The sequence below is a fragment of the Musca vetustissima genome, unplaced genomic scaffold, assembly GCF_032173495.1.
Source record: "Musca vetustissima isolate MV318-11 ecotype Yass unplaced genomic scaffold, APGP_CSIRO_Mvet_v1 utg31793, whole genome shotgun sequence".
Lineage (NCBI taxonomy): Eukaryota > Metazoa > Arthropoda > Insecta > Diptera > Muscidae > Musca > Musca vetustissima.
Genome location: NW_026882455.1, coordinates 6672 through 33717, shown reverse-complemented (window position 1 = coordinate 33717; position 27046 = coordinate 6672). Strand labels below are relative to the sequence as shown.

General features: G+C 37.1%; 1 protein-coding gene across 1 annotated transcript; it reads left to right on the top strand.

The window, feature by feature from the left end:
• The first annotated feature begins 709 nt into the window (after nt 1-709).
• Nucleotides 710-18337, top strand: LOC133328882 (probable multidrug resistance-associated protein lethal(2)03659). The gene is made up of 12 exons (XM_061537392.1): nt 710-786; nt 904-989; nt 4135-4294; nt 4460-4826; nt 4902-5319; nt 5383-5737; nt 7716-8543; nt 8602-9182; nt 9239-10017; nt 10090-10506; nt 12033-12042; nt 18300-18337. Exons 1-12 carry the CDS (start codon nt 710-712, stop codon nt 18335-18337), a joined length of 4116 nt encoding a protein of 1371 aa, XP_061393376.1.
• Nucleotides 18338-27046: the final 8709 nt, after the last annotated feature.

Below are 27046 nucleotides of genomic sequence, written 5' to 3'. Positions count from 1 at the left end.
GTATCCAAATTCAATTACCCTATTGTAAATATTTACAAGAAGAGGAGACTCTCTGCAATTTTATTTTTGTGTAAAATAACTGAAACCTTTGCACACACTTAAAAATAAATTCTTACAAATGGCACTGCAGCATCCACACTGAAGATCGTCTCATGTTTTAGAGCTGTTTTTCGACAATAGGTATAGTGATTTTATTGAATGCTAAATACGATAGCACTCAGACCATAATAATAAATAGTTCATATTATTGAGGCGCTATTGACACAACGCATTAAGGGTATCGCAATAAAAAAAATTTTCCTTTCATTCTTATATTTGTTTTTCGAAGAAATATTTTACTAACGAAGCAATTACACAAGGATTGTTTATGAAATCAGCTAATTTGATAAACAATTTGACGGGTTTCATACATATAGGTATACTACATAAAAATTTCAAAATTTCGGAAGATTAGGAACATAATAAATGTAAATAAAAATTCTTTCGATGAAGTTATCAATATACGAAATGCAAAATTATAAAAATTAATGCTATGGTTTTTGCGTGTTTCATTTCAAAGTTCGAAATCCGTTATTCTGGTTGTGTTACCGTATCCACATGTCCAATATATATATACTAAAAATTCCATATATGTTATTCTAAACTTGGTTCTCATTTTTCATTTCAGTTTACCATATATATATATATATATGATCGGGAAATTGACAGAATGCAATCGGTGAAACCAAATGAATTACCTCAGAATCCTTACGAACGTACAAATATATTCGCTCGATTATGTTATTGGTATGGTAATAGCTTTATTTGATTATTTATCTTTAATTATAGAATTAAGAAACGATTGCTACGAATTGACAATTACAATTTAAATCGAATTTATTTTGTTTAATTTTTCTTGCATAGGTACACACTGCCAACATTTTTCAAAGGACGTAACAAATCTCTTAATACCGAGGATCTATATCGAGCATTAAGTGAACATGAATCAGGTAAATTATAACAAAAAATAGAATTATGCTTTTGATACAGTTTTTTTTGAGCCACTGTAGTTCACAATCACCAAGTAGACTTTTATATTTTTTGTTATCTTTTATAACTATTTCACGTGTGTTCAGACATAGTATATACATATGCATATTGTTGCTATTCTCCTACTTATAACACTGGGAAATTGTTTCTATTAGCATGTGTTTTATCACAACATAATCGATGAGAAAGGTCTTATTGCGGGTCTAATCTTTCCGAGGAAAATATATGTTCACTATAAAAACGCTCACCAGATTAACCTTGTGAGATTTGTGAAATTAAACCTTTGGGGGTTATAAATATCCAACAAGGGGCATTTGCTTACCTATACATACACAGCGAATAAGAAGGAAACTGTAAATATCAATTTTAACAAAACTATTGGAGGCAATCGGATGTGCTTAACATAAATTTAATAGCTCTAGTTGTTCTAGTTGTACTTTGAATATATCTCTCAATTTTAAAAATAACGTATATATGTTGAATTGTGTCTTATTAGCAGTTGTATTTCAAAGATTAATATAGGATATGGCTAATTAGACAAGGACTAATGACTAATTCTGATGTGATTTTACTTTAATCAAAATATAAAAATTTGTAGGGGGAAGGGGTGATAACATTTACCATTCGTTATTATAAAAGAGTCAACGCATCATGTTTATAACAATCACATACATACACTTTTTTATTTTATTTGATTTATTATAAAAAAGCTTATCTTTAGGGGCGCGAAATTATTTGGCCTTATCATTGGGTTGTTGTTATTCTGTATAGTAAAACAAACTTTCATATTTCATATAGCCACGTGTAGAAAACGACAATGCAAAAGTAATTTTATGTTTTTACTAGTAGGGTAGGTCAGGTTTCCTTCACATTTAATAAGTTCAGCATTTATACATATGTACGCATTTGCTCCCTTTGAACAATTGGTTGAACAGTTCAACTGAAGCTTTCAATGGGGTCCGTCCCTTGCAGCAGGTTCTCCATGATCTTATTGTTGACTGCATCCTTCCTCTCCTTGTGGGTATTTTTTTATAATTTTCCAGACGCATCGTTTTCGTCATTAACCTCATTTACTCTTGGCTTGGGCATGGATTCATCTATCCTGATTGTATTAATTAGCTGGTACATACTCCTTATTAGCATTTGTCCACCGGTCTTGAATAGTATGGCTGGCTAACCCATCAGCACCTGCTGCTTTAGTCGATTTATAGTTATTCTGACCTTTGCTAGGTGGTATACACTTTATACCGCCATCTCTTACTGGTTCTAGAGTATCTTCTTCACTACTATTTGACACAAGAAGCTTTGCAAAATGTTCCTTCCAGATCCTAAACACGCTATCAGTATCGTTCAACAACTTTCCTTCTTCATCTTTATTAGAGTGCCTTTCCCAATGCCTACAGTTTAGTGTTTTACTCGTTGGTAACATTTCCGGACTTTATGCTGGCTTTGTACATCTCGATTTGCTCATGTTTTACTTATTTGTTCTTTCTTAATAATGCTCTCGCAAAGAATTGTCATTGGGTACCAAAAAACCAAGCGCAATTCTTTGCTTTTGTGCTTCTATATTATCGGGACAAGGTACTATTGATAGGTATCTAATATTCCCTGTCATCCTGACCAAATTGGTTGACTGAAATAAATGAACAATTTGTTGAACTATTCAAAGAGAGAAACTGCAGCAGATCAGAAAGTCGAAAATTGACGACTTTTTAATCAAAGGCAAAAAAACTTCGCATACATCAATCCAGACCTAATTCAGTACGCAGTGCAAAATTTTGTCTTAATCGGACAAATAATGGCAGCATGGTGCACCATTTACATAACATCAGAGGAAACTATATATGGGAGCGAAACTTCGCATTCATAAATTTGGACCTAATTCAGTACGCTGTGCAAAATTTTGTGCCAATCGGCCTAAATTTAACTCTTTGGTGCTCCATTTACATAAAATCGGACGAAACTATATATATATATATATATATATCTAAATATAAACCGATTTCAACAAAACTCGACACACATCAATCTAGACCTCATTCTGTACTCTGTGCAAAATCTTGTCTCAATCGAACCAATGTTGGGAGTTTGGTGCACCATGGGAGCTATATCTAAATCTGAACTGATTTATCACATTTTCAATAGAGTTCGTCCTTGGGCTAAATTAGTGACCTGTGCCAAATTTCATTTAAATCGGATCATAAATGCGACCTGTACTTTGTTCACAAAATAACATGGACGGACGGACATGCATAAATCTACTCAGAAAGTGATTCTATGCATATTCTCAAAATGAACCATTGGTCTATCTCGATTCCTTTTGCCTGTTACAAACATATGCACAAAGACATAATACCCTATACCACAGTGTGTTGAAGGGTATAAAAATCTACTTTGACTATAATCGAAAAGTCGACTTTTGCTCTCGACTACGTATCTCTAATTTCGGATGCAGCGCTCGTCTTATTGATATTAGAGCCAGCATCGTCACCCCAGTCAACAGATCAGTATCAAAAAGTATTTTGCTATCAGCCAACGGAGACCGACTTATCTTCGACACTTACGAGGAAGTGGGGGTCCCTTCAGGTTTATCCTTCTTAGCGTTGGCTTCCTGTTCAATTTTGTTGCTTCGGTTCAAGCTGGCTATTTTTCACTTTGTGCCCCAGATAACTGATGTCCTTGCTCACTTCCTCAACCATTTTATAAGTCTCTAGGCTTCTTCGGTTTTCTACGATGGTTGAATTTGTCGTGTTTGAGTCCACTCCTGTCTCAGAAGTTTTTCCACAAAGTGGTTTTTGAAGACACATGGCCCCAGGCTTCCTTCAATGATGTTAAGAGCCCCACTCAGAATGTATGCGTGGGAATTTGATGCCGTATAAAAATCAGAATATTTTAAATTTTAAAAATTAAACTTTTTCAGTCTGATCATGGTACAACAATACAAGGTAGGATAATACGAAGTAGGTGAACAAGAAAAAAAAAACAACTCCGTATTATGATCCGTTGTATGATTGTCGATTTTCCCAATTCATTTATTCGATATTCATTATTAGGATGTTTATAATTAATTTAAAAAACTACCTTGTTTCAATTTTTATTTTTTAGAGATCCTTGGAAATAAAATATGCCAATCTTGGCAAAAGGAATTATATCAAAAAGCATATTGCAAGAAACAGCCCAGTCTTCTCAAGGCCACGATTCGGGTATTTGGCTGTCGTTATGCATTCTTAGGATTAATATTATTTGTTCTGGAATTGGGATCGAGGTAAGCATATCATAGTACAGAATAATTTGTTATTGTCATTGGTAACTTGTTTATGCAATTATTTTAGACCCCACTGAGTCTATACAAGTATATCTGATCAAGGTAAAATTTTGAGATGAATTAGCCATGCCTGTACATGCCAACATTTCTGTTTGTTCTTTTCAGATCATCACAACCGGCATTTCTTATGGGACTAATAGCATACTATACAAGTGGGGAACAAGATAGACGCATGGCATATCTGTATGCAGCTGGGGTTATAGTGTCCAGTATAATGAATGTTATGTTCAGCCATATCTACAGTATGGGCACAATGCATTTGGGCATGAAGATGCGAGTGGCAATGTGCAGTCTGATCTATAGGAAATCATTGCGTTTAAGTAAAACGACTGTGAATAGTCCCTCGGCGGGACAGGTGATCAATTTGATATCGAACGATGTTGGACGTCTAGATGTGGCGACGACACTGTTGCACTATCTCTGGGTGGGTCCGATTTTAACATGCATGATAACATACCGAATGTACAGTGAGGTAAGGACAAAATATAAGCTCGATTTAATTCATTTCTGATTATACAAATATTCAATTTTGTACCTCCATTCCCAGATTGATATTTCCGCCGTGTTTGGTGTTGCCTTTATGCTCATGTTTATTCCCCTGCAAGTCTGGTTGGGTAAACAAACTTCTGCACTGCGTTTGCGTACCGCTTCACTGACCGATGAACGTGTACGCATGATGAATGAGATCATATCCGGCATTCAGGTCATTAAAATGTATGCCTGGGAGAATGCCTTCTGCAAGCTTGTAACCGATGCCCGCAAAAAGGAAATCAACAGCATTCGTTACTCTTCGTACATACGGGGCATTCTCTTTTCGTATGTTATATTTCTAACACGAGTATCGGTATTCCTAAGTTTGGTCGGTTTTGTTCTGTTGTGTAATACCCTAACCGCCGAAAAGGTATTTTTGATCGCAGCCTATTATAATATTCTAAGATCCACTATGACATTATTTTTTCCAGAAGGTAAAAATAAACACAAATTTAAATATTTTCAAATGACAAATAATTTTAATAACCAATTTTTAGGTGTATCGATATTGGCTGAAACATTGGTGTCCCTTAAACGTATTCAGGCATTTTTGTTATCTGAAGAGACTCAGGTTACGGATAAATCGAACAGCGGCAGTTGTTACAATGATAATAATGCAGCGAAAGATATTAGAGAAACGGATGATGAAATATCACAGGGGAAGGATATTGAGGAACAGCCATTGGTGGCAAATGGTCATAGCACCGTTACTACGACTGGTATAATAATTAACAATTTCAAGGCTAAATGGGATCCACGTGCTTCGGATTACAACTTGAATGATATAAATTTACGCATAGAACCTGGCACTTTAGTGGCCATTATTGGTCCCGTTGGTTCAGGGAAATCAAGGTAATATTTTATACATATCAAAAATCTTGTATTAAATTTTAAAATGATTATATGTTTTTATCCGCAAATATGAATCGAGAGTTTACAATTGACAGTCAGCTGATATTTGTTTAGGTATACAAGCTCGTTCATTGGATTCACCACTTTGACTACATATGTGAATTCTTTTTAATTCCACATAGCTTTTATAATTATTTTTCAATCTGTATTGACTGCGTCCAAAGAGATTCCGGAGAAATATGAGTGGATTTAGCAGGGCAGTTGAAGAGATGCTGCATATCGTAAGGTCCAAGTCCACACGCAGGGCATGTGTTTGGTATCGCGTTGTCAATTCGGGCCCAATACGAATTGAGGCGGTTGCACAATCCGTATCTTAATTGGGCTACAACCACTCTCGTTTGTCTAGGCAGCTGTCGTTCTTCTTCTGCTATAGGTGGTGGGTGGATTCCAAGTATTATTTTCACATGGTATTGGCCCATTATCTTTGTCACTGTTTTCGTGTGAATGTTGGTAATTCCTGTCCTATAAGCCTGTTGATCTAGGGGTTCCCTTTTGTAACGTTGGACCTCTCTTTCTAGATCATGTAGGTATCTCCTTAAATACCTGGTTGGGGGAATTATATCCATAAGATGATGGCATGGCATGATTCCTGCGATAACACCCAAACACGTACAGCATCAACAACATCCTGTTTTGACGATGTACGGGTAAGACAATTGCCTCCTCATTTAAATGGTCCACTGGCGTCATAAGGAGGCACACATTCGCAGTTCTCAGGGCGGCATTCTGACAGGTTTGAATGTTTTTTTCCACTGTGTATCGCTTACATTCACGAACCACACTGGCGCCGCATTGCTTACCACCGACCGACCTATTGCAAGGTTTCTTTATCAGCACTCCAAGAGCTGCCGGCAAGCGACTTGAGGATCTTATTCCTGCTTCTCAACTTATCGCAAATAGCGGTGGCTTGCGCGGACGACTTAATTAAGCTATCGAATAGTTTGTGGTCGGAATTATTGCACCATCGACCACGATGTTCAGAGAGAGCTTCATTTCAGCCGTCCATGTGGTGAATAGAATGGCTGTGGATTTGGCGGTGGTTATCTTCATATTCCTCAGGTGGAAGAACTGTACTAAATTAGCTATATAGTCATTTAACCTTTCACCGATGTCATAGATAATAGTTCGTACAATTATCCGCATACATTGCGATCTCTATGCCGTCCCGTGGTTGTGGCATTTCAGAAATATAGAGGTTAAGCAGTTGCGGAGATATGGTCCCACCTTGGGGAACTCCCTGTTTCACTCTACGGGGTTTAGACTCCTTGTTTCTGAATTCCACATAAGACTGGGGACCACCCATGCAATTGATTATCCAACGTTTCAAACTAGGCCGGAGGTTGGTCTTCTCCATGTCCTCGAACAGCTTGGCGTGGTTGACAGTATCGAAGGCTTTCGATAAGTCAAGAGCCACTAAGACTGTTCAGTCGCACGGCCTGTTCTGTTTAAGTCCTCTGCTTACATGTGTGGTCTGCTGGCATCATTCCCTGGCTTCAGTAGAGGAACTACACAGCCTCATGATGGCGCTATAGTTATGAGTAGAGATGTTCTTATTATGAAACACGAACAAGTTAAAAAACGAAAGCAAATACTAGTGATTTCTACTGTCTAGTGGTGCAAGGTAGAGTATAGTCGATGTCCAATTAGGGAAAGTATATTTTTAGATCAAAATGAATAAACTCTTTCACCATGTTCTAACAAGTTGGCGGATGACCAAGCAGAACGAACATTAATTCATGAAATAAGTCCAGAATAAAATAGCGAAATTTTGAATACTGACTGTCCATCTAATTCTGCTGACGTTGGAGGACGAATCAATGGCACATCGGCTGCGACTTGTCAATTTGTCTCATCTCTTGTCTTCTTTATTTACTTTTGGTACATCCACCCTAATCACTTCCATCTTTACCCTTTAAAGTTTAATACAAAGTATCCTGGGAGAATTGAAACCAGCAGCGGGAACAATTAAAGTTAATGGCACCTTTTCGTACGCCTCTCAAGAACCATGGCTTTTCACTGGTACTGTACGACAAAATATTCTCTTTGGACAACCTATGGATCGAAGTCGTTATCGCGCTGTGGTGAAAAAGTGTGCCTTGGAAAAGGATTTTAAATTGCTGCCCTATGGCGATAAAACCATTGTGGGTGAACGCGGTGCCTCCTTGTCGGGGGGACAAAAAGGCCGTATCAGTTTGGCAAGAGCTGTATATCGTCGAACATCAATTTATCTTCTAGATGATCCTCTCAGTGCCGTTGATACCCACGTGGGACGTCATTTATTCGACAAATGTATGCGTGGCCTGTTGCGTGACAATATCGTTGTCCTGGTCACACATCAATTGCAATACTTACAATCAGCCGACCAAATTGTTATCATGGATAAGGGACGTATTTGCGCAATGGGGTCATATGAATCTCTTTCCCAAAATGGTCATGATTTTGCTCAAATGCTGACAAATACCACAAATGAAGATTCCATGGAAGCCACAAAAACTCGTAGCAGATCCGAAAGCCAAGTGAAAGATCGTCGAAGTAGTGTGACATCCATTAATTCCCTTGCCGATTCAGTATATCAGGATACACCTCGCCAGGATGAGGAAACTCAAGAAGAAGGCAAAATTGGATTGGATCTCTATAAGAAATATTTCAAAGCTGGAGGTGGATTTTTTATGTTTATCGTTATGCTAATGTTTTGTGTAGTATCTCAGGGCTTGGCTTCGTGTGGCGATTACTTTTTGTCTTATTGGTGAGTATAAGCAAAAGCTATTGATGAATTGTATTCTACTTTAGTATTTTCCTTTTAGGGTCAATAAGAAAAGAACCGAGGAAACCAATCGTGTCGAATTAGTTGCGTATCTAAATGCTACCGCGAATGGAACAACTACCACACCGACGGAACCATTTATTTGGTCACCATCATATCGAACGGAATCAAGTCTTTCAAATTGGCTATCCCAGTACGGTATTCATGTAAAATCGGACATGCTTGACATTTACATCTTCACCATTATAACAGTGACCACAATAGTTCTAACAATTACACGAAGTTTTGTATTCTTCAATATGGCCATGAGAGCCTCACAAAATTTACACAATGCCATGTTTAGGGGTATAATACGGGCCTCCATGTACTTCTTCAATACAAATGCCTCTGGGCGAATTTTGAATCGTTTCTCCAAGGATATGGGTCAAATCGATGAAAATCTACCGTCTGTGATGATCGATGCCATACAAATTTTCCTATCGATATTTGCTATTGTTGTTGTTATATCTGTGATAAATCCTTTGTACCTGTTGCCCACAATGGTTCTGGTGTTAATATTTTATAATCTTAGGGCATTCTATTTGAAAACATCTCGAAGTGTAAAACGACTGGAGGCTATAAGTAGGGTTATTGTGAGATAATTTTTGAAGGATAATAACATTTTGGTTTCCTTGCAGATCGTTCCCCCATCTATTCACATTTGGGTGCCTCCATGGCTGGCCTCTCAACAATACGCGCATTTGGCGCCCAACGTATTCTGATCAAGGAATTCGATAACTATCAGGATCTACATAGTTCGGCGTTTTTTCTTTTCTCTACCACTTCGCGTGCATTCGGCTATTGGCTGGATTGTTGTTGTGTGCTATTTATAGCTGTTGTTACATTGAGTTTCTTTATCTTTACCCCCGAGAATGGTGGAGATGTGGGTTTGGCCATTACCCAAGTCATGAGTTTGACTGGTATGGTACAGTGGGGTATGAGACAATCTGCTGAATTGGAAAATGGTATGACTTCCGTAGAACGAGTTGTGGAATATGATGACATACAACCTGAGGGTGAATTAGAATCGAAGGAGGATAAGAAACCTCCAGAAACATGGCCGGAAGCTGGCAAAATCATATTTAATGAATTGAGTTTGCGTTATGATCCGGATCCAAAATCAGAATATGTTTTAAAGTCTCTTAATATTGCTATTAAGCCAAGAGAAAAGGTGGGCATTGTTGGACGCACTGGGGCTGGTAAATCATCACTGATCAATGCTCTGTTCCGCTTGTCATATACCGATGGTTCCGTTATCATTGATTCACGTGATACCAAAACAATGGGTTTACATGATTTACGTAGTAAAATATCGATTATACCTCAGGAGCCTGTACTGTTTTCGGGAACAATGCGCTATAATTTAGATCCATTTGGTGAATATTCCGATGCAAAATTATGGGAAGCTTTGGAGGAGGTATATAGCTACTTCATTATTATTTAGGTACTGGAGTTTTCTTTCATGGTGTTTGTGTGGTATTTTCTTTAGGTCCAACTAAAAAAAGTGGTCTCCGAATTGGAAAGTGGTCTGGAAACTAAAATAGCCGAAGGTGGTTCCAATTTCAGTGTTGGTCAACGTCAATTGGTCTGTTTGGCCCGAGCTATTTTACGCGAAAATCGTATTTTGGTTATGGATGAGGCCACCGCCAATGTCGATGCTCAAACCGATGCATTGATACAAACAACTATTCGCCATAAATTTAAACACTGTACCGTCCTGACGATAGCACATCGTCTACATACAATTATGGATTCGGACAAAGTGCTAGTAATGGATGGCGGACGGGTGATTGAGTTCGGTTCCCCATTTGAACTGTTAACGGAAAGTGATAAGAAAGTATTTCTCGATATGGTTGAACAAACGGGGAAATCCACCTCAGAAAGTTTACTACAGATTGCCCAGAAGGTGAGCATATTTGAAAAGTTGTGACTGTTTCTTATGGGTATGAGAACAGGCCATTAATTTATTTTTTCAGATTTTGAAGCTATTGACAATTTTATTACATCCTCATTTTTAGGCGCACGATGAAAAATTCAAACAAAGAAATGGAATAAAAGGCTAGCAATCTATATCTCGACAACTATTTGTATAAGACTTATATAATTGTAAGATAAGTAAGTAAGCTTTACTCTAAGTACAGTTAGGCAACTATATGTTTGTAAAGTATGATTTTTTTAAAATAAATAGTTTTTAAATTGAGATTTCAAACAAAAAAATGTATTTAAATTGTGATAATAACTACATCATTAAAATAGATGTAAAAATGGGCCCGTAAGCACCGTAGAAACATTACAGCGTTGCACGCCATCTTCACACATATCAGTCGAGGACTAAACCAGCGCATGACTGCCCCTGACTGCAATGTGATCGTTAAGCATTCTGATGATTTTACGATATGTGAACAACTCTCTATTCGATCTCGAAGTCTTTTCCCGTGAAGAATATGAGAATATACACTAGAAAAATCGGAGTTGTAATATTTAGCACTTGGATTTCATGATGAGAGTGCCACGAAATATGCCAGGTCGAATCCGACCACCCTCCATGTTTGGGGACACATTTGACAATAAAGGTTCTTGACCTATAGAATATTTTCGATACCTTCAATGATTTGATCTTCAGATAAAATGTTCGCCAAAAGAAAAGGAGATCACCGGCACAGACTTTTTTTGTTGCAAATTGACTAATCGTAGTACAAAAATTGTATCGGAAAGTTGGAGGTACCTTGAATGGAAATGTCCTAAGGTACTGGAGTTAATATTTGATAGCCGTAGAAGTCTTTCGCGAAAGTCCGTGTTATTTGCTATAAGATCTAAAGTAGGAACAATTTTCTCATGTCACGGGGCGATGACACCTATAGTTCGACCAAATGATCCGTCTGATCTTTACAAAGTGAATTTCTAATTTTTGACATTTTATTTCGAATTTTTGTGTAGTTTTATGAATATTTGTTGATCACTAGTTAATCTTGTAATTTTTGATCCATTCGCATTTTTTATATACAGACTAACCATCTTAAATGGTAAATGGCGAGAAGACCAAGCTGATGGTATCAACGTGCAAGAGTCCAGTAAACTCGGACAAACTGTGGAACTTTAAAACTTCAGTTTCGAGGTGAACGATTTTATATAACTCGGAACCGCCATACAGATGCTACTATGGCCAACAGATGCTACTACGACCTGAGTAATCAACTAAATGCAAGGCCACCTCTCGCCAGACCAAACTCACACTCTACCAGACGCTGATACTATCCGTGCAGTTGTATGGATCTAAAGCATGGGTAATTGCGCAAGCAGATGGGACAGAGCGAAAAATTCTCCGGAAGATCTATGGACCGATCTGCGTCGACAACCATCTATTCTCGGACATCGACATAGTCAGATGTAGGTCATGTTGTGAGAATTGATGAGTATGCCTCAGCTCAAAAGGCATATAAAAGTAAGCCATGAATTCGATGGAAAAGTCAAGTAGGAGACAACATCTCGGAACATGGTGTTTCAAATTGGATGAGATGCGCACAAGACCGACGCACTTGGAAATCTGTTTAAGTTCGGCATATGGAACAGCCGTTCTGACACAAGTAAGTAAATTGTTCATCAGGCTTAATTGTCCCGAAGGTGTTGTCTGTATATATTTTCTATATCTACGACATTAAAGTTAAAAATTCCAAGATGTGCAAATTACATGTTCCCTTCAAATTTGACTTGTTTCATAAATTCAAAGATTCATTCGTGAACATTTTCTGTTCCGTTTAATCATCTGTCAAAATTTTCCTTATAATATTTCACATGGTTGGCAACGTTGCACATACATCAAGTAGAAATTACGCACTTTGACAGTTAATCGTGACATCAGCTGCGCTAAATGGACTACCTATTTATTGTGCCATAAGCGATTAGAATAAAAAAATATTTCAAACAAATCGAGGAAAAATTATATAATAAACACAGCACCTAGGACACAAAAATATATTTTCATATTTTAACAAGTTATATCCCATATCAGGGTGGCGTAGGGGATGATAGATACCAAGCAACGGCTCTGATTGGCTTTAACATGGCGAAGTCCAGGCTTATCTTGGTCCCTCTTTCATCTCAATTGTGGACACTGACCTCCCCGCGGTGCCACCTGGGGAGCTATTCTCATCACCCGATGAAATAGTGAGCTAATATGTGCCACGAGTTCACCCATAAGAACTATAAAAAAATGGGTTGAGGCGTCGGGTTAGTTGCCCACTCTCGGAAAAATCAATCTACTATGAAAAAGCAAAGAAAAAGAAAACCAAACCCGCCTAATGTTGACGACCCCCGCAAACGTATAAAGGACCACGATCTGCGAATCTGCACTTGGAATGTGCGCGCGTTGTACAAAACAGGGGCAGTGTTCGCTTTGGCGGATATACTCAAGAAGTACAAAGCCGATATTATTGCCTTACAGGAAATGCGATGGAAAGGGACAGGCGTAAGTAAATCAGACGATTACGCCCTGTATTATAGCTGCCATGAAACGAGACATGAATTTGGCTGCGGATTTATGGTTAACAGGAGAATAAAAGACCTTGTCTCCAGATTCACTCCAATAGATGAGCGAATTGCTATAATCCGTATAAAAGCGAAGTTCTTTTACATCAGTCTAATTTGCGCCCATGCTCCGACCGAAGATAAAGATGAACAGACCAAAGACATATTTTACGAGCGCCTAGAAACAGCATATGACCATTGCCCTGGCCATGACATTAAAATTCTGCTAGGAGATTTTAATGCAAAAATCGGAAGGGAAAATATCTTTGGCCCCACCGTCGGAAAATTCAGCCTTCATGAGGAAACATCCGACAACGGCATGAGGTTGACTTCGCGGCAGCAAAAAACATGGTAGTTAGCAGCACCAGATTCAAGCATCTCGATATACACAAGGCCACCTGGATTTCTCCTGATCAAGTAACGAGAAATCAAATCGATCATGTTGTGATAGACGGAAGGCATTCACCCAGTGTTTTAGACGTCCGATCGATCCGAGGAGCGAATATCGATTCGGACCATTACCTTGTGGCAGCCAAGGTACGCACCCGTCTTAATGTTGCAGCAAAGGTGCGATCTAATGCAACACGGAAACTCGACGTCGAAAAGCTGCAAACACAACAGGTAGCCGAGGCCTACTCCGCTCAACTTACCCATCTGCTTGAAGAAAGCACTTCTTGTCCCGATAATAGTATAGAAGCACAATGGCAAAGAATTGCCCACTCCCTACAAACTGCAGCAAAAAGAACAATTGGGTACCAAAAACCACCACCAAGAAACCCATGGTATGATCAGGAGTGTCGTAATGCTACTGATGTGAAAAACGCAGCGTATAGGGCAACCCTGCAGACAGTAGCAACACGTAACGTGATGGAGAATTATCGGGAGAAAAGGAGAGAGGAGAAACGTGTTTTCAGAAAAAAGAAGAAAGAACAAGAAAAACGTGAGCGTGAGCAAATCGAGATGTACAGGAGTCAGAATGAAGTACGGAAATTTTACCAACGAGTAAAACACCAAACCGAAGGCTTTGGTGCAGGCACATCCTCCTATAGAGATGAAGAAGGAAACCTGGTGACAGATACAGACAGCGTGTTGAGGATCTGGAAGGAGCATTTCGAAAAGCTACTAGTATCAAATAGTGGCGATGAAGAAGATACCCCAGAACCAATAAGAGATGATGGTATAGAGTGTATACCACCTAGACAATATGAGGTCATAAAATCAATTAATCGGCTCAAGAACAACAAAGCAGCAGGAGCCGATGGGTTACCAGCCGAACTATTCAAGACTGGTGGCCAGATGCTGGTCAGGAGCATGCACCAGCTGATTAACACAATTTGGCTAGATGAATGCATGCCCAATGATTGGAACCTCAGCTTCCTGTGTCCCGTGCACAAAAAAGGAGACAAGACGATATGTGCCAACTATAGAGGAATAAGTCTCCATCCCATCGCATATAAAGTGCTATCCAGTGTGCTGTGTGAACGATTGAAGCCAATGGTCAATGACATCATCGGACCATACCAATGCGGCTTCAGACCTGGCAAATCCACCATTGACCAGATTTTCACTCTGCGCCAAATCCTGGAAAAGACCCGCGAAAAACACATCGACACATACCACCTATTTGTCGACTATAAAGCCGCATTCGACAGCCCTATCCGTTCAGAGGTGTTTAAAGCCATGTCTGCGTTCGGCATTCCTGCAAAATTAATACGGCTATGCAGGATAACTTTAAGTGGCACAAGGTCAGCCGTTAAAGTAGGAAAGGACCTATCGGAGCCCTTCAATACCGAACGAGGATTCAGACAAGGTGACAGTTTGCCGTGTGATCTTTTTAACATCCTACTGGAAAAGGTCATACGAGACGCAAAGGTGAACAGAAATGGCACTCTATACACCAAACAACACCAGTTACTCGCCTACGCCGATGACATCGATATAATGGGTCGAACATTGCGAGCGGTAACAGCCACCTTTGAACAAATTGAAAAGGAGTCTGCCAAAGTGGGTCTGGCAGTAAACGGCGAGAAGACCAAGCTGATGGTATCAACGCGCAAGACGTCCAGTAGACTCGGACCAACTGTGGAACTTGAGAACTACAGCTTCGAGGTAGTTAAAGACTTTATATACCTTGGTACCGCCATAAATAAAACGAATGACATCAGTTTTGAAATTCGGAGAAGGATTGTGATGGCCAACAGATGCTACTATGGTCTAAGTAAGCAGTTTAGAAACAAGGCCTTGCGCACTTGCGCAAGCAGATGAGGCAGCGCTTGGGGTGTTTGAGAGAAAAATTCTCCGAAAGATCTACGGGCCGATCTGCGTCGACGGTGAATATCGGCGTCGAATGAACCACGAGCTTTACAATTTATACGCGGACATCGACATAGTCAGTCGTATTGAGCTGCAGCGACTACGGTGGCTAGGCCATGTTGTGCGGATGAATGAAGATGCCCCAGCTCAAAAGGCATATAAAAATGAGACTACTGATGGTTCCCGTAGAAGGGGAAGGCCACGAATTAGATGGAAAGACCAAGTAGAAAACAACATATTGGAACGTGGTCTTCCAAATTGGTGGACTTGCGCACAAGACCGACGCGCTTGGAAATTTTTTTTAAGCTCGGCTTATGGAACAACCGTTCTGTAACAAGCCAGCTAAGTAATATCTCATATCTTATAAGGGCTGAATGTAGTATTATTAAAATGGTGTGTGTATTTGCTATTGTCATTTTAATGCTTTAACGTCATTACAAAAATAACTAACAAATGTCTATATCATTTTAGTTGGCCACACGACAAAATCGTCCTCTCATGAATCTTTGAGTGTAAAATATGGTTTGTTTTTTACGAAACCTAAAAATATGCAATCAAAGCCACGAAATACTATGAAGTACAATTGTAAACATAGATGCCACTAAGTTTCATGATATTTTTACTTTTCCCTAACAGTTTTTAGTACTATTTTCGTTCAAAAGTGGCATCTTTGTGATAGATCAAACAACTTGTTTTCTTTGTTTTAAATTCAAAAGCGCCATCTGTTGTTGTGTTATTACTATGCATTTCTTTACTCCCTTAAGGTATGCTTTGAATTTTATTATGCCCTTTTATGACAGTACAGTACATTTTAAAAATCACATGCAAGCTTTTAGTACTAAATAAAAAGTAATATGCTAAATAAGTGATAGATGTCACCTCTTTATTCAGAATCTCGGATTTGGAAATTAATGAGATGTGTTTACTAAAATAACTAGCACTTCGGTGTGAACATAACCTCAATACTCTAGCTCTGCTTCAGAACCTGCACGAATCTAATGCAATTCTATTAGTTTGGTGTTAGAAAAACGTTTTCATATTCCGGGTAGCAAGGGGCTAGTTCTATGTAAATGCGGAATAAAAAATGAATAAAAAAATATGTCAAATGAACAATTTAATAGGGAAAATAAATTTAAATAATAATTTTTAAATTATTCTGCCTCAGGAATTCACAATTCTTTTGTTGCTTTTGAAGGAGTGCCAACCTCTTTTATTTTTTTCTAGGGTTCCGACGTTTCCGTCATAATTTTCTTCAGTGATGAGGTCCATTTCGGCCAGTCGAATGCATTGATTTCTATATGTTTTGTTCAATCAGCTGATTGATATGACATTATGGTTATGTCATAACTAATTCTACCGCAGTTTGTGCGTCTTGATTCGCCAATTAACAGTCCGAATACTCGAACATATCGAGCCATATTCGCCAAAAAACGATGGCAAAAACAAATCATCCAAAAAAGTGTTTACAAAGAAAGATGGTGTGAATTCTGCAATGGGAGCGTTTACAATACGTAGACAGAATAACAATAATTGATACTTCGAATCCGGTGCCATAGAACATTTGTGTTCAAGTAAGGAATTGTTCGGTGATCGATATGAACAAACAACTTCTGAGGTAATCAGAGCAAATAATTCTTCAATGTGTGTTAATGGAATTGGAAATGCCCACATGTTCTCATTGTTGGGAAACTCCAAGAAAGAAAACGTTACTTTTAAAAATGTTCTGCATATTGCGGATTTGTATATGTATAAATCTACTGTCCGCTTCAAAAATATTGAAAACGTATTCAGAGTTGTATTTGTATTATTTTTCTACACCATTTGATGTCAATCAAAAATTAACAAAACATATGAAATCTTCGAAAATGGACCATGAAGTGGGTACTAGGCACAACATTGATTATGGAAAACCACACTGGGAAGCTGTCAAATGGATAATGAGATACCTCAAAGGCATAATGGCTTATAAACTTCAATGGCATATAAACTTCAATTTTTTTCAAAGACAACATTGAATTTATAGAATATTTTTTCGAAAGTCTACATTGAATTTATAGAATATTTTTCTGGCTGTGCAGGTAGCCTTGTTGATATAAAATCTACTTTTAAAATGACTGTATTTCATGGAACTCGAAGAAACAATCAACAACGACATTGTCTACTACCGAAGCCGAGTACACGGCAATGACTACATCTGCGCAATAAGCATTATTGTTATGATCGTTATTTAAAAAGCTTGGAAATTCTTCAAAACATATTGATATAAGACATCATTTGATCAGGGAATTGGTTGCAGAAAAGAAATTATATATCGAATATCTAAACACAAACGAGATGATCGCCGATATTTTTACGAAGTCTTTATCAAGATTTGAACACCAGTATTGCTGGTAACTGATGGGACTAGGAGTTCAATTTAGTGGGGGTCTTGGAAACAAATAATGGAATACCTAATACTACTACTTTGCATATTATTGGTATGTTCCGTACTTCAGTAATCTACAAATTTGTACTATTTTCTCGATATCATACAGGAAAAAATGTTATCGTAGTAAAAAAATGTATTTTCATGCGTTAATAGACCTTTAATATAATAACAGGAGGGAATAAAAATACTAAAATCGAACCTACACAAAACTGTGAAAATGGCTTTTTTCCTTAAATATGTCCTCCCAACAGATTTTAAAATTTTATTATTTTGGTATATTAAAATCCACTCACCACCATATGGTGGAGGGTATACAAATGGTTGGTGACTCTGCTATCGACTACTCGAAATTTAAAGAAACGTGTTTGAACACAGCTATTGTATCAGTTTAAAATAATGGCAACACCCCTCTTTAAATACAACAGCTGATGTAGGAAATAATCGACTGAAAAACAAACAATCGAAAAAATAGAAATCAAAACATTTTCAGATTTTTGGCACTAATCGATTTGCCAGCCCACTTTAGTTCTTTTTTGCCCTTCGTGTGGTTCGTGTGTGTTCTTTTAAAGTTACGGTAATTTTGTTTTTTAAATGTGTGCGGCAGTGAGTCTTTGAAGTAGAAGAAGAAGTAATCGTGACTGCCGTACGAAATTCAAATTTCGATGAGAAACAATAACAACAACACCAAGAAATAGTAATAATTTTATTTAGCAACATTCTGATTGGATCGGATTTTTGCTGTGTTTTATTTTTTTCGTGTAAATAAGTGTGTGTTTTAATTCAGTAAAAACAACAAAAAAAAAAAAAAATAAGAAACAAGAAGAAGAATTTGCCAAAATACCAAATAATACCACCAAAGTTATGAAATACAATCAACAATTGTAAAAAATTGGAAGAACCAAACCGACCGACCAACCAACCAGTCCATCCGTTCATCTTGCCTAAGGTTTGTTTGCACACAAAATTATTCACAAAAATAAGAAAAAAAATAAATTATTGTATTTAAAAACCATATGTTTGGTGTGAGTTTTCGTTGATTTTGGGGGTGTTTAATTCTTTTTTTTTTGTTTTTGGTTAGTGACGTTTAAACGGCGGAAATGCGGCAGAGCCGACAGGTAGGCAGTCATGCCAGTAGTCAGCATGCCATCAGGCAGAGCCTCTCTAGTGGTATTTCGTATCATCCCCCGTGTTCCGCATTTGGCAATGAAATTCCAATACTCGGAATACTCGCTCGATGTGTTGGTGCTTCAAAATTAACTTGGAGTGGAATTTATAAATTATTTTGTTTGTTTTTTAGAACAGTGAATGTCGGACATTCTCATTGCGAATCGATTTTTAATTGATTTTTTTTTAAATATAAAATGCACAAATATTTATTGGCGAACACGTGTATTAGATAATTGACTAAATGCTAAATGAAAAGAATAAATTGAAGAAAAAAAAAAAACAATTCACCTAAAATAATGACGTTGATTTGGCGGTCAGCAGTTCGGTGTTTCGCACAATGATTTGTTGCGTTTGTAATTTACCGCTACATTTCATTTCATGTATCTCTCAATTCGCTTCGAGTTTGTAATAATGCCCTGTCTCTCTCTTTCTCTCTTCCTGTCTCTTCCGCTCCCATTGATGTAAGTGTCAAATGTGATTGGTGTTTTTCTTTTTCTTTTATTGTACAATTCTTTTGGTAGTTTTTGGCAGATGGTGTCTTTGTTTTCGTGAATAGTCGGCAGTAGCCGTAACACCTAAATGTACAAAGTCAATGTGCGTCGAGGTGTCTGTCTGTTTTTTGCTGCTACATCAATTACAGTAAAACCTTCGATAGGATACCTAATTCAGAACCCAATTAAACAAAACTGCTCATGGCAAATGAATTAAAATACAAAATATTCTAACTTCGGTATATTGTCTGAAATATTCAATAATTGCAGGTTCCACTGTAGATCATGCAAAATATATTTATGTGAGTGCGTTTGTACAATAATAACGGTGCATCGTAAATTGCATTAAAATCACTTAAAAGTAGTTTTGAAGTGCATTATTTTTTCCAGTCTCCATTATGTCAGAGATCATTGATCAGCAGCGGCGGCACCTTCGTGGCGAATACAGCAACGAATATGTCGTGGAAAGACAACACAATGCACGCTTAAGATGATCACGCAAAATATTAATAAAAGCGACAAAATAACAGAAACAAAAAAAAAATGTGCGTGAAGATAAAATCGATTTTAACTAGCAAAGACTCAATCCACCAAATTTAGCAAAGACACATATAACAGATTTCAGTTCAGTATAACAGATGTTAAAATCGTTTTTATAACAATTCAATGACCAATTGAGCAATAAATATAAATAAAACAGGCAAAATATTGGTACTCCCGGAAAGGCAATTCCAAAAGCGATTTAAAACCGCTTTAACTGAAAAAATGAATCATGGTTTTATTGAATAAAAATAGATATTACTAAAATTTGAAAAGTTATCATCGATGCCCATTGTGCGAAATCTAAAAATGTTACCGCTATATGGAACCCGGCATTTGAAAGTCCACTAGGTGTACTTTCAGAAAATGCATAATTCATAAAAATCCATTTTGGAAATTTTTTTAAATTAATTTTGTTTTTAAAAATTGAATAATTTTAAGGGATCAAAATTCAATGACCCACTGTGCGAAAACTAAAAATGTTACCACTATATGGAACCCGGCATTGGAAAGCCCACTAGGTGTACTTTCAGAAAATGCATATTTTATAAAAATCCATTTTGGATTTTTTTAAAAAAATTCATATTAGTAAAATTTGAAAAGTTATCATCGATGCCCATTGTGCGAAATCTAAAAATGTTACCGCTATATGGAACCCGGCATTTGAAAGCCCACTAGGTGTACTTTCAGAAAATGCATAATTCATAAAAATCCATTTTGGAAATTTTTTTAAATTAATTTTTTTTAAAAAATTGAATAATTTTAAGGGATCAAAATTCAATGACCCACTGTGCGAAAACTAAAAATGTTACCGCTATATGGAACCCGGCATTGGAAAGCCCACTAGGTGTACTTTCAGAAAATGCATATTTTATAAAAATCCATTTTGGATTTTTTTAAAAAAATTCATATTAGTAAAATTTGAAAAGTTATCATCGATGCCCATTGTGCGAAATCTAAAAATGTTACCGCTATATGGAACCCGGCATTGGAAAGCCCACTAGGTGTACTTTCAGAAAATGCATAATTCATAAAAATCAATTTTGGAAATTTTTTTAAATTAATTTTTTTTTAAAAAATGAATAATTTTAAGGGATCAAAATTCAATGACCCACTGTGCGAAAACTAAAAATGTTACCGCTATATGGAACCCGGCATTGGAAAGCCCACTAGGTGTACTTTCAGAAAATGCATATTTTATAAAAATCCATTTTGGACTTTTTTAAAAAAATTCATATTAGTAAAATTTTAAAAGTTATCATCGATGCCCATTGTGCGAAATCTAAAAATGTTACCGCTATATGGAACCCGGCATTAGAAAGCCCACTAGGTGTACTTTCAGAAAATGCATAATTCATAAAAATCAATTTTGGAAATTTTTTTAAATTAATTTTTTTTAAAAAATTGAATAATTTTAAGGGATCAAAATTCAATGACCCACTGTGCGAAAACTAAAAATGTTACCGCTATATGGAACCCAGCATTGGAAAGCCCACTAGGTGTACTTTCAGAAAATGCATATTTTATAAAAATCCATTTTGGACTTTTTTAAAAAAATTCATATTAGTAAAATTTTAAAAGTTATCATCGATGCCCATTGTGCGAAATCTAAAAATGTTACCGCTATATGGAACCCGGCATTGGAAAGCCCACTAGGTGTACTTTCAGAAAATGCATATTTTATAAAAATCCATTTTGGATTTTTTTAAAAAAATTCATATTAGTAAAATTTTAAAAGTTATCATCGATGCCCATTGTGCGAAATCTAAAAATGTTAAGGTCCATTTAGATAAATTCGAATTTAATTAGCAAAGACGCGAACAGATATTTTAACATAGTGTTAACATAGGGTTAACAGTGTCGTTAACAGACCTCTGTTATCGTTAAAATTACTAACAAATAATGATTTGTTCATGAAATTATTAATTTCATATATTAATTAAACTAAATAAAGATATTATGATGGATAATTTCATCTATTAAAGTTTCAAAAATATTATAAGGTAGTTTTGGCGAAAAATAATTAGTGCCAATAACGCAACTGGATGAACAAGTCCAATGTCCATTAAGTCTCCCGGGATAATTCTGCCGGGTCAATATTGGTATCTATGGAAAGCTTATGAAGTGTACTACACATTAGCATTGCAAAAAGGATACCAAGTTCGGGCCGATTCCGCCGTATTTGGCAATTTCTGAAAAAATCCTTTGAAAAGGATATTTCCAGTGGAGAATATGATTTCCAGGACAATTCTGCCGGGTCAATATTGGTATCTATGGAAAGCTTATGAAGTGTACTACACATTAGCATTGCAAAAAGGATACCAAGTTCGGGCCGATTCCGCCGTATTTGGCAATTTCTGAAAAAATCCTTTGAAAAGGATATTTCCAGTGGAGAATATGATTTCCAGGACAATTCTGCCAGGTCAATATTGGTATCTATGGAAAGCTTATGAAGTGTACTACACATTAGCATTGCAAAAAAGATACCATGTTCGGGCCGATTCCGCCGTATTTGGCAATTTCTGAAAAAATCCATTGAAAAGGATATTTCCAGTGGAGAATATGATTTCCAGGACAATTCTGCCGGGTCAATATTGGTATCTATGGAAAGCTTATAAAGTGTACTACTAATTGGCATTGCAAAAAGGATACCAAGTTCGGGCCGATTCCGCCCTATTTGGCAATTTCTGAAAAAATCCTTTGAAAAGGATATTTTCAGTGGAGAATATGATTTCCAGGGCAATTCTGCCGGGTCAATATTGGTATCTATGGAAAGCTTATGAAGTGTGCTACACATTAGCATTGCAAAAAGGATACCAAGTTCGGGCCGATTCCGCCGTATTTGGCAATTTCTGAAAAAATTCTTTGAAAAGGATATTTCCAGTGGAGAATATGATTTCCAGGACAATTCTGCCGGGTCAATATTGGTATCTATGGAAAGCTTATGAAGTGTACTACACATTAGCATTGCAAAAAGGATACCAAGTTCGGGCCGATTCCGCCGTATTTGGCAATTTCTGAAAAAATCCTTTGAAAAGGATATTTCCAGTGGAGAATATGATTTCCAGGACAATTCTGCCAGGTCAATATTGGTATCTATGGAAAGCTTATGAAGTGTACTACACATTAGCATTGCAAAAAAGATACCATGTTCGGGCCGATTCCGCCGTATTTGGCAATTTCTGAAAAAATCCATTGAAAAGGATATTTCCAGTGGAGAATATGATTTCCAGGACAATTCTGCCGGGTCAATATTGGTATCTATGGAAAGCTTATAAAGTGTACTACTAATTGGCATTGCAAAAAGGATACCAAGTTCGGGCCGATTCCGCCCTATTTGGCAATTTCTGAAAAAATCCTTTGAAAAGGATATTTTCAGTGGAGAATATGATTTCCAGGGCAATTCTGCCGGGTCAATATTGGTATCTATGGAAAGCTTATGAAGTGTGCTACACATTAGCATTGCAAAAAGGATACCAAGTTCGGGCCGATTCCGCCGTATTTGGCAATTTCTGAAAAAATCCTTTGAAAAGGATATTTCCAGTGGAGAATATGATTTCCAGGACAATTCTGCCGGGTCAATATTGGTATCTATGAAAAGCTTATGAAGTGTACTACACATTAGCATTGCAAAAAGGATACCAAGTTCGGGCCGATTCCGCCGTATTTGGCAATTTCTGAAAAAATCCTTTGAAAAGGATATTTCCAGTGGAGAATATGATTTCCAGGACAATTCTGCCGGGTCAATATTGGTATCTATGAAAAGCTTATGAAGTGTACTACACATTAGCATTGCAAAAAGGATACCAAGTTCGGGCCGATTCCGCCGTATTTGGCAATTTCTGAAAAAAATCCTTTGAAAAGCATATTTCCAAAGGAGAATATGATTTCCAGGACAATTCTGCCGGGTCAATATTGGTATCTATGGAAAGCTTATGAAGTGTACTACACATTAGCATTGCAAAAAGGATACCAAGTTCGGGCCGATTCCGCCGTATTTGGCAATTTCTGAAAAAAATCCTTTGAAAAGCATATTTCCAAAGGAGAATATGATTTCCAGGACAATTCTGCCGGGTCAATATTGGTATCTATGGAAAGCTTATGAAGTGTACTACACATTAGCATTGCAAAAAGGATACCAAGTTCGGGCCGATTCCGCCGTATTTGGCAATTTCTGAAAAAATCCTTTGAAAAGGATATTTCCAGTGGAGAATATGATTTCCAGGACAATTCTGCCGGGACAATATTGGTATCTATGGAAAGCTTATGAAGTGTACTACACATTAGCATTGCAAAAAGGATACCAAGTTCGGGCCGATTCCGCCGTATTTGGCAATTTCTGAAAAAATCCTTTGAACAGGATATTTCCAGTGGTGAATATGATTCCCAGGACAATTCTGCAGGGTCAATATTGGTATCTATGGAAAGCTTATGAAGTGCACTACTCATTGGCATTGCAAAAAGGATACCGATTCCGCAATGAAAAGTTTCAAAGAAGTCGATTTATTGCTGGAATTGTTTGGCAAAATTATTGACCCAATTTTATGAAACAATTAAATGAAACATATATCAATTATACGGACTTGACATTGTTGAATCACTAATTATCCGAGTGATAATTTGGCAATTTTCAGAAATTGCCAAATACGGCGAAATCGGCCCGAACTTGGTATCCTTTTTGCAATGCTAATGTGTAGTACACTTCATAAGCTTTCCATAGATACCAATATTGACCCGGCAGAATTGTCCTGGAAATCATATTCTCCACTGAAAATATCCTTTTCAAAGGATTTTTTCAGAAATTGCCAAATACGGCGGAATCGGCCCGAACTTGGTATCCTTTTTGCAATGCTAATGTGTAGTACACTTCATAAGCTTTCCATAGATACCAATATTGTCCCGGCAGAATTGTCCTGGAAATCATATTCTCCACTGGAAATATCCTTTTCAAAGGATTTTTTCAGAAATTGCCAAATACGGCGGAATCGGCCCGAACTTGGTATCCTTTTTGCAATGCTAATGTGTAGTACACTTCATAAGCTTTCCATAGATACCAATATTGACCCGGCAGAATTGTCCTGGAAATCATATTCTCCACTGGAAATATCCTTTTCAAAGGATTTTTTCAGAAATTGCCAAATACGGCGGAATCGGCCCGAACTTGGTATCCTTTTTGCAATGCTAATGTGTAGTACACTTCATAAGCTTTCCATAGATACCAATATTGTCCCGGCAGAATTGTCCTGGAAATCATATTCTCCACTGGAAATATCCTTTTCAAAGGATTTTTTCAGAAATTGCCAAATACGGCGGAATCGGCCCGAACTTGGTATCCTTTTTGCAATGCTAATGTGTAGTACACTTCATAAGCTTTCCATAGATACCAATATTGACCCGGCAGAATTGTCCTGGAAATCATATTCTCCACTGGAAATATCCTTTTCAAAGGATTTTTTCAGAAATTGCCAAATACGGCGGAATCGGCCCGAACTTGGTATCCTTTTTGCAATGCTAATGTGTAGTACACTTCATAAGCTTTCCATAGATACCAATATTGTACCGGCAGAATTGTCCTGGAAATCATATTCTCCACTGGAAATATCCTTTTCAAAGGATTTTTTCAGAAATTGCCAAATACGGCGAAATCGGCCCGAACTTGGTATCCTTTTTGCAATGCTAATGTGTAGTACACTTCATAAGCTTTCCATAGATACCAATATTGACCCGGCAGAATTGTCCTGGAAATCATATTCTCCACTGAAAATATCCTTTTCAAAGGATTTTTTCAGAAATTGCCAAATACGGCGGAATCGGCCCGAACTTGGTATCCTTTTTGCAATGCTAATGTGTAGTACACTTCATAAGCTTTCCATAGATACCAATATTGTCCCGGCAGAATTGTCCTGGAAATCATATTCTCCACTGGAAATATCCTTTTCAAAGGATTTTTTCAGAAATTGCCAAATACGGCGGAATCGGCCCGAACTTGGTATCCTTTTTGCAATGCTAATGTGTAGTACACTTCATAAGCTTTTCATAGATACCAATATTGACCCGGCAGAATTGTCCTGGAAATCATATTCTCCACTGGAAATATCCTTTTCAAAGGATTTTTTCAGAAATTGCCAAATACGGCGGAATCGGCCCGAACTTGGTATCCTTTTTGCAATGCTAATGTGTAGTACACTTCATAAGCTTTCCATAGATACCAATATTGACCCGGCAGAATTATCCCGGGAGACTTAATGGACATTGGACTTGTTCATCCAGTTGCGTTATTGGCACTAATTATTTTTCGCCAAAACTACCTTATAATATTTTTGAAACTTTAATAGATGAAATTATCCATCATAATATCTTTATTTAGTTTAATTAATATATGAAATTAATAATTTCATGAAAAAATCATTTTTTTTTAGTAATTTTAACGATAACAGAGGTCTGTTAACGACACTGTTAACCCTATGTTAACACTATGTTAAAATATCGGTTCGTGTCTTTGCTAATTAAATTCGAATTTATCTAAATGGACCTCAATTCCGTTTAGTTGGAGTCCCTGGACCACGAATATACCTTTGGTTTTTCTGGGTCACTTCGAAAATTAGCTTTATAACGGTAAATGTAGAGAAAAACGTGGTTTCATAGATTTTCAATTTGAAACGCGTATAACTTCTTTTCTTTCTAACGGATTTATATTATTCTTTTTTTCATTCGAAGAGTAGAATGTTTTCTTTCAAACAAGATATATATTTGGTAAATCGGTTGAGGATTGGCTGAGTTACCGTGGTTGAAATGTGAAAAAATACGCATAAAATGACAAAATTTATTTTTCTTCGGACTGTACGAAGAAATTATGATATCAAGCCGTATAAGATTTATTATATTACGGGGAAGACAATTAAATAAGCTTTCGAAAATGAGAAAAATTAAAAAATATTCTCTAAAGGAAATATGGGTCTATCTCATTTTCTTTTGTCTGTAAC

Bases quoted from the DNA above. Each gene is read 5' to 3' on its own strand.
- LOC133328882 (XM_061537392.1), top strand. From the start codon at position 710: ATGCAATCGGTGAAACCAAATGAATTACCTCAGAATCCTTACGAACGT. The intron at 4,827-4,901 runs GTAAGGACAAAA...CTCCATTCCCAG, and splicing joins CATACCGAATGTACAGTGAG to ATTGATATTTCCGCCGTGTT. The intron at 10,018-10,089 runs GTATATAGCTAC...TATTTTCTTTAG, and splicing joins TATGGGAAGCTTTGGAGGAG to GTCCAACTAAAAAAAGTGGT.